The sequence below is a fragment of the Pocillopora damicornis genome, chromosome 12 (genome assembly GCF_964200805.1).
Source record: "Pocillopora damicornis chromosome 12, jaPocDami1.2, whole genome shotgun sequence".
Taxonomy (NCBI): Eukaryota; Metazoa; Cnidaria; class Anthozoa; order Scleractinia; family Pocilloporidae; genus Pocillopora; species Pocillopora damicornis.
Genome location: NC_142681.1, coordinates 19,062,386 through 19,071,440, shown reverse-complemented (window position 1 = coordinate 19,071,440; position 9,055 = coordinate 19,062,386). Strand labels below are relative to the sequence as shown.

At 38.4% G+C, this 9,055-nt stretch overlaps 1 protein-coding gene across 1 annotated transcript; it reads left to right on the top strand.

The window, feature by feature from the left end:
- The first annotated feature begins 2,514 nt into the window (after positions 1–2,514).
- On the top strand, positions 2,515–8,623 carry LOC149036873 (uncharacterized). Its single transcript, XM_089190352.1, has 8 exons — positions 2,515–2,677; positions 3,713–4,024; positions 4,225–4,374; positions 5,397–5,540; positions 5,687–5,830; positions 6,330–6,618; positions 7,162–7,565; positions 8,289–8,623. Exons 2-8 carry the CDS (start codon positions 3,718–3,720, stop codon positions 8,552–8,554), a joined length of 1,704 nt encoding a protein of 567 aa, XP_089046478.1. The 5' UTR covers positions 2,515–2,677; positions 3,713–3,717; the 3' UTR covers positions 8,555–8,623.
- Positions 8,624–9,055: the final 432 nt, after the last annotated feature.

The window sequence follows — 9,055 nt, the reverse complement described above, 5'->3', positions numbered from 1 at the left end:
TCGCACTTATTAAGAAAGCAAAGAAAATGCTGAAATAAAATTACTTCGCACTGAAAACCCACTTAGTTGTCGTATGGTCAGAAATTTTCAAATGTTGGTTCACCACCTGGTGAGTCAGTATGAACTGTTAGTGTGACTGTTAGGGTGCAGGGTATTCCAAGAAATGAACTTACTTATGCGTTAAAAAGCAAACAGAAGATAATCAGAAAACAAACATGAGTGAATCAGAAGACTTGTTATCATTGGCACGTTTGGAACGAAAGGGACTGGTGCCAGGTTTTTTTTAATATATCACTCGAAGTACAAGTACTAGGTGCCAACTCCATCTTGAATGCTGCTTGTTTCCACAGTATATTCTATTCGTGATTATAGTTTTAATTCCTTGGTAACTGCTTGAGAATGTGGTGTGAGATTTTGCCAGACCAGTCACATAGAAACTCAAAATAGAAAAATACCGGATTACTCTCGACACTCAAAAGAAAAATTCTCCACTGAGCTAGAATCCGTTGGAAACTAATTGCATTGAACCGCTTCGGGGAGTTGTTTCGCTTGCTTATTCGCTTATCCGCTAATTTGATTGAACCGAGACCAATACAAGGCTTAAACATGTTTTGAAGCTGCTTTGTTAAACAAGATCGAAAATTTTTTTCTATATAGAAGCTACTTAAACCGATGTTTGTCGACTTCAGTTGTTGCACATAAAAAAAAATTAAGTTATGGAAAATAGAGCTCTTCAACTCTCTGTTTATGATTTTCATTAAGTAAAACCCGGTTTAACCAAGCATGGTTTGCTGGTGTGAATGAGATACAAGAGAGTCACGAATAGGGAAATATTCCTTCTTTATGTTTTTCGAGGAAAACGAGACAGTTTACACACACACGCACATAGGGAACAGCAAAGAACACATAGGGAAAAAATGGACGAATATGACAAATATTTTATTCTTCTTCCTGAGCCAGCTTTGACATGGGAAAATTTTCCTCGTCAGTAGATATAATATATAATAAAGGAAGATAAACATTATAAAGCGAATAAAGCTGTTTTAATTAAAACCTCTGGACTCCCAGGGTGCAAAAGAAGTATTTTATGAGCTTATACTTGTCACGCGATGCAAGAACATCTGTTCGAGATGATTGAAATATATGTTTTTATTTCGATTAAAACATCAGACCAATTCGTACAGTTGCAGATATATAGAGGTTATATGTTATCAACTGTAATTAATTTAGTTAATTAGATTCTGCCAGATCAGCGACATAGCAAATGAAAATAGAAAATTACCATTCCAGATTACTCTCGACATTCAAATTAAAATTTCTCCACTGAGCTAGAATCCGCTTGAAATTAAGCGCATTGAGCCGCTTTCGGGGTGTTTTTTCGCTCGCTTATTCGATTATTCGGTTGAAATGAGACCGAGAAAGTCACGGATTAGAAAATATCCCTTTTTTATGTTTTCCGAGGAAAACGAAACAGTTTATACGCAACTTTTAGTTTTGTTTACTCGAGTTTCTTCAGTGGCTACCACACGCACAAGGAACAGCGAAGAACATATATGGAAAAGAATGGACGAAAAGAGGTCTTAATTGATATTTTATTGTTCTTCTTGAGCTGGCTTTGCAATAGGAAATTTCCCCCGCCGGTAGAATTCTTTGATGACAAGGGAAAATAAACACAATAAAGCGAAAAAAAGCGTTTTAATTGAAACCTCTGGGGACCGTGAGGGTGCTTCACTGGTCTTAGTGCTCTTGTAGCGAGGTATGTTATCAGGTCGTCCTTGTCATGCAATGTAAGAACACCTGTTCGGCATTAAGGGAACAATGAAATATATAACTAATTCGATTAAAACATCAGAGTTATTCTTTCAGTTTAAGATAAATAAAGGTGATATTTTACTGAATACTATGTAGTAAGATAGTGCTTTCGATTTGGGAAATCTATGGCCTACAAATAGAGCCGCTGCAGTTAAGGGTAACTGTAAAGGACAACATACGTAATAATTTGAAAGATAGAGCTTTTTGTTCGCTACAGCAAGTTTTAATTTCATTAGGCACTCCCTGTCTTCAAACGAAATTAAAAAGATTCTCGGAAATTTTAAAGCAATCAACGAGGTGGGATGTTGAAAATGTTATTCTGCGGAGTGAAAGTTGTTTAGAAAACAGAAGTACTCTCTGATAGCTTTTGGGGTTATACGAGAGTTTCGAGTGTTTTCTGTAAGTCTCAACAACATGAATACTTTAGGAACAGCTTCGCCTCATTGGTTACACAGGAAATTACCTCATAAATATACTTCTAATTTCCTAGCAAAACCTGTAGGGAATGTTCATCTAACATTAGTGTTTACTTTTAAACACCTGCCTTCTATTGTTAGTAATTTCTAGACTGCTATTTATGCAGGAGATAGATGGTGTAAAGATGAAAAACTTTCCGGCTATTCAAAGAAATGAGAATGCAGTTAATATTCTAGTGGTTTAAAATAAGGAAATAAATAACAAAAGCCGACTGGGGTGAAATCTAAACAAGAGAAAAAACAACTTGTTTTTCCATCTGTTTTCTAGGAAGCTATAAGTGCAATCAGTCGGCTAAAGATACAACGAAAGACCCTTAGATTGAAGCTACACGTAGAATTGGCTAAATAAGCTATGAAGGACTGAATACAGTTCTCTGACATCTTGGAAGGTGAGGAACATTTTGGGTTATAATTTCACCACAAATTTGCTGAGGATTAGCGACAAGAATCACAATTCTGTTATGTTTGATAATTTAGACTTAGGAGAAATTTCCTTTTTTTCTATAGGATTTTTGGAATGTGGCCGTTGTCCTAAATATAAAGGGTCGATCAATGTTTTTGGCCAGAAATGTTATTTTTTTACTGTTATGTAAAAAGATTTTCAACTTCGGTTAATATCCGTGTCCATTCTCTTTTGATATTTTAAAAAAAACACTCCCATACATACACGTAGCATATTACTCGAGATCATTTCGTTCTTTATCAGTTTGTTGAGCGCTAAATAAACGGGCACCTCTTCCTAACTTCGTCTTTTTTCCCGCCCAGAATTGACCCGCGAACTGATCTTATACAAATTTCAATTATTTTCCTTCCATTTTCGTCGAAAAAGAGAAGGAGAATTTATCAGACAATGGTGACCAATTTACTTGAAATCTATCGATTGTATACAGGTCAACATAAGGCTAATGCTAGTCATATCGAAACTTAAAACGCGTCAATGAAAGCAAGTACTCTACTTCTTGGTTTATAATTACTTGTGTGATCGGATGGAATTGATAAATACTCTCGCAGCATTATTCTTGACTGAAAAGAAACCAGAAGTTGGAAGCATCTTTCTCTTGATGTATAATTTATTACCGAATATTCTTGATGAATATCTGACGGTGCGAAAGAACAGCTGTCCTTTTAATCTCTTTCTCTCTGGTGAACGCATGACTTTCGCTCGTATGCGCGAGACCTTCTGCTCGTGTGCACGGTATCTTTCGCTCGACTGCACGTGACTTTCTGCTCGTGTACGTATGACTGTTTGATCGTATACGCGTGACTTTTTCGTCGTGCTCGCATGACTTTTAGCTCGCGCACGTGTGACTTTTCTCTCGTGCGTGCTAGGTTTTTGCTCGCATGCACGATACTTTCCTCTGGTTTTGCGACTGACTTATTCCCACTATGAGCTCAACTAAGACACGTTTAGTTTCGAAACACAGGTAACATGACTTGGACATATTGTATTTTACATCTTTTGGCATCTTTTACTGCCCTCGTTATGGCTGGTGCTCAATGCCGGACAGAAATCAGTATTCCTGGTATGGCTCTTGATGGTTTTGTCTTCAAAATAATGTCAGCAACAGCCCCACATCAGTGTGAAGTCCATTGCGAAAGAGAAATCACATGTCAAAGCTATAACTACGTCGTAGGGGAGAGGATTTGCGAATTGAACAACCGTACCAAGGAGGCGAGGCCCCTGAATTTCCATCCTGACCCTGAACGATTTTATAAGCGACGTTCCGTAGACAGAGGTATGTGATCAGTTTTAATGGTTTCTGACAGTTAGTTTACTTCAGTGTCTTGATGAATCACCCACCAGCACCAACGCCCTTCCTATGATGATGATAAAGATGCAATCACAAAAATGCTCAGACTTTTTTGGGCCGGCGAGATGACATGGAGCGAACCACTGCAACGAAATTGTTTATCAAAGACACTCTTAATTTTTCAGTTCCCTTGGGTTCCATTCCTGAATTACCAGCGATATCTTGCCGGGAAATAGAGGCGAGTGAAGGCAAATACAACATCAGCAACAGGCATTGGCTGGATAGCAGTTTCACGGGACAGGCAGAGTTGGTTGATTGTAGTGACACAGTGAAAGGTGAGTTTTAGGTTCTTCTTCCCTTGTATTACACTCTACTGTATTTACTTCATATTTTATATTTTATACATTCAAGTCTAAGAGAAAATTAATGGACCACCAGCGAGCCTTTGCTTTCTCTTGATTGTAACGACGCCTTTCTTCTCTTCCATAATGTTCTATAACTCTTATTGTTTGGTAACGAGGACGATGACAATAAGAAAACAATGGCGAAAATGGCGATCAGAAAAAAAAACACAAAAATGTAATATACAATGATCACATTAATTTATAAGTTTATCAAATTCCATGATGCTTAACAGTAATTCATGATACGATTTAACAACAAATACGCCAATTCACAAGGAGCATTTATAACGATAGCCAGTAATATTACTTTCAAATGTCAGTGAGCTGAAAACTCCTGTGGCATGAAATGTTCGCAGACCGTGACATGTAAGTATAAAGCTTGCTCTTAAAGGCGCGGCCAAATGCATGCAACATTTCAACATCTTGCAATAATGTTGGATCTCGTTGTAAGAGGTTATAAATGAGCAAAATGTTGCTACACCCTCTAACATCATGTTACTACAGGGTGACCAAACGTGTGCAACACGCTGCGCGCAACAATGTTGACCGAGCCTTAACACAATTTGCCTCTTAACGCTCAACATTGTAACCCTGGCAGCTTATTTCACCTCAGAGATCACCCCTTATTCAAACTCTGAGGGCATGAAAATAAAGCAACTGATCGACAACTTGAAAAGTTCTTGATCATTCAATTAATTCTCTCTTGTCTATTGTATAGAGGAAATGCATACTAATGATAGGGTGTAAAGAATTTATAACTCCCACGATTTTTCCCTCTCAAAAGAGGGGATGCGGCCAGGACAGATGACGATCACTGACGATGACGAAAAAGAAAAAGAAAAAGACATCAATGGCATTAATTATCAAGTTACATCTTGCTTTACATCGATTCACTGTAAAATTCATCCTTAGAAATTTTCGCCACTTTCAATACACTTTTTTTCGTCCATTAGATTGTGACGCTAATCCTTTTAAAAACGGTGGAACTTGTGTAGAAGTACCCAGTAGAAAAACCTACAAATGCAACTGTACGGATGCATTCACAGCCAAAAACTGTTCAGAACCAACACCCGTCGCGCCGAGTACGGACGCATCCCGGAATTTCCAACACAAACCTCTTGTCAATATTAGCTTGCGGTGCAGTTGTTTCCTGGAGGTCTGGGGCCCAATGGACCAAACAAATAACGTGCATGACCTGTAGAAGTTTTTATCACTTTCAGTCCCCTTTTTTTTAATCCATTAGATTGTGACGCTAATCCTTGTAAAAACGGTGGAACGTGTATAGAAGTACTCAGTACAAAAACCTACAAATGCAACTGTACGAATACATTCACAGGCAAAAACTGCTCAGAATCAACAACCGTCGCGCAGAGTACGGACGCATCCCGTGAGTATAGAAAACTTCATTTTTTCTCTTCACTTTTTCCATTGCAAAGATATCCCACGAACTCAACCTGTCATTCCTTATGATGCCATTACAATGGCCAAAGGCCGCTTATTCCCTAACAAAATAAGAAAAAGCCAATAAAATGTCAATAATGTGCAGTTTTTAAAACATCCAATGCCTAACACAAACCTCTTATTAATATTAGTTTGCGGTGCAGTTGTTTCCTTAGAGGAGTGAGGTCTGGGGCCAAATGGACCAAACAAATAACGTGCACGCAATATGTGGGAGGTGGGGAGGGGGCAGCGGAGGAGGGGAAGAAACAAAACCTACTAAGGAATACGAAGAGACCAATTTACAATTTATTTTACTAAAAGGTCATCAAATCTCAGCTCGATTAAATCTTTACAAACGATGGCTGAAAACAAGCGAAGTAGCAAAGAGTGTGGCCAGAAACTTCCCAATTTTAATATAACAGTTGTACTTGTTCTCCATTTCATAGCTACTGTTGCAAGTCATGATAGAGGCAAAGGACAACCTCAAAATGAAAATGACTATAACTTTGAGCTTATATTCAGAAAAACTCAAAATACGAGCTATGTGAAACACGATATGAATAACAAGTGGGTTTCACACTTTACCGTCTGTGCCTGGATACACACACCAGATTTACAACAGAGCCAAAAGATGACTGTGATAAGTATTTTGAACGAGGATGGTGGCAACCACAACGTTGTGAGATTGAGAATCGACGGAGAAGGCAACATCTATTTTTCGTTTGGAAGTGACGGGTAAGGAGTTTTAGTGAGCCACAATTACCAGAGGAGAATCATTCACCCTGTCGTTATTAATTTATATAGGCGCTGCTTTTTTTTCGTTAAAATAGAACAGACTTTTCCTGTCGATCCTTTTAGCTAGGCATTTTTTATTTCAAGGGCTGACTTTAAGACAAGTATTTCAACGCTCGATCTTCCTTTCGTAACAAAGTAAAAAAATTAGATGTTTGTTTAAGTTAAGCAGTACGTGTTTAAAACGAGGAAAAAAATATTGTAAGCTGACGTAAATAACTGTGCTAGTATATACCACACAGAAACCAAAATATTAGCTTATTTCCGTCAATAAACCAAAAAATGATCGGAAATTAAATTGTGGACGCGCAATTTTGTCTCTTTGGCTGCTTGGAGGTGAATATCTGATCAGCGCGCGCGAAAGGCTCTACTGGCCTATGCGCTATATACTGAAATGAAAAGAGCTACATAAATTCAGTTATATTCAATACTATAGGGGATAAAGAGATTACCTTTTAGTAGATGCTTCCTTTTTTTTTTCTGAAGGACCTCCCTTTCCAACGTATTCGTTACCAGTTCTCCGAAGAATGAAATGGTCTTCCTCTGTGTTCGTATCCAACCTAACCAGTCTCCTAAAATAGAAGCGATCGTAAATGCAGATTTCGGTTCAAAAAAAACTAGCAACGGAGGTAATTACGAAAAAGGTCAGTGGACTCAAGTAATCGTCGGACAAAATCAAAACAGTGACGGAACTATTACAAACGACACCCCATTCTATGGAAGGATTTCGAAGTTAAACATCTGGTTTGATCTCCCTGATCACGATATTACAAATTGGTTCAACAGAGGTCAGAAATCTACAAAACCTCACATCCTTAAATGGCCACAACTTGGTTCCTCCAAGAGGTTTGGAGACGTTCATTTTGTAAAGGTCACTTCTGCTGAGAGACGTAAGTTTAATGGACTTGATACTCTGCCTTATTATCCAACTGCACTATGTAGATTGCGAATAACGCGCGAATCGAGTACAAATATCCTGCTATATTGTACAGTTGGTTATTTTGTACAGAAAAAAACCTGTTTAATCGGTGGACTGCGCGCGCTACGCTTCTCTATCTGCCTCGCTTTTCCTACTCTTAAAGAAATGCGCTTGAAATTAATAAAGCAGTTGGATCATAAATATCTTATTAGTGTAGACTCATTGTTTGTAGTTTGACACGCCCTCTGAGCTCGTCAAAATACGGCACAACTCGTAAAAATACTCAGTGATACTACACACCAAAATGTCTCATATGATATATTCATTGTGCTTAATGCAAAGTTAAATTTATCTAAAAAATAGTAGGTGGGAAGGGATGGAGGGTTGGAAAGTGCCCAAGGACACCCGACCTTCTGTCGTTTACCAATAACCCTAGGGCAAGCTTTATTTGGAGCACAAAGCGAAGGAAACTGCTCATCGCTTATCATTAGGAAGGATTTGGAGGTCTGACAAGGCTTGAAGGAGAGGGGAGGCTTTTGGAGCCCCCTGACCTTCCCCCTCCCCCAGATTTCCCCTTGTCAACACTTAAATGATGGCTTTAAGCCTCACAAAAACTGTTTTAATTATTAAACTAAGTAGAGCTATCGGGTGCATACCTTAATTATAGTGGGTGAATCTATATTTTTCTATTTAGATTGGCGTGAAGTTTCAGTTGGTGAGGTAGTTGTAGAAAATACCGTTAATGTTGTTGCAAATAAAACTGTTCAAAGTGGATCTGGAGTTGTTATCGAAGTTGAACGTCAGTCACTACCAGTCTCTTGTAGTAATACAAACGATTCGGCCACAGTTGACGGCGTGTTCATATCTGTACCTGGAAGGTGGAAACGAATCAAATACAAGCAGACGTTTATGGAAACTCAAAAATGTTTTGCAATTTTTGGGAGCGTTCCTAATTGGTGAGATATTTACTTCATCTCTCATATTTCTCTTGTAAGTATGGTCCATGTGGAAATTCGCGGGAAGGGGAGGTTGCAGATACTTTAGGATCCATTAATTCTAAACCTTGGAAAAGACTTTGAATGGTCAGTGCGCCAACTTTCTTTCTATCTAAGGAACTTGCTGTGCACGGAATTGTTTCGCAATTTGCAATTTTCCATTCCGCAGCTCCCCTCCCCCTCTCTAAATTATTGTAGTGTGCGAGGAAATATCTGTGTATTTCATAAACTTGCGAATTGTTGTTTTGGAAAATCGCTGGGTTTTCTGTCTGTCAACCTCGTTTATTTCGGACGGCTTCAATTCAGGGTTTTAAAGCCCTGAGATAAAGCAATTACAACATTATCTGGTGAAGAGCAAAAATATCGCGCCATAGAGGACTCGATTTACGTTTTTGGTGTCAAACGCAGGAAAACAAGTGTATCAAAACTCGTATCAAACTGTATCGTTACTTTAATAAAGCAGTGA

What these genes read in the sequence shown, in the direction of transcription:
- LOC149036873 (XM_089190352.1), top strand. Translation starts at nt 3,718, where the DNA reads ATGACTTGGACATATTGTATTTTACATCTTTTGGCATCTTTTACTGCC. An exon ending in TTTTCGTTTGGAAGTGACGG is followed by an intron (nt 6,619 to 7,161) that starts GTAAGGAGTTTT and finishes TTTTTTCTGAAG; the next exon opens with GACCTCCCTTTCCAACGTAT. An exon ending in GGTCACTTCTGCTGAGAGAC is followed by an intron (nt 7,566 to 8,288) that starts GTAAGTTTAATG and finishes TTTTCTATTTAG; the next exon opens with ATTGGCGTGAAGTTTCAGTT.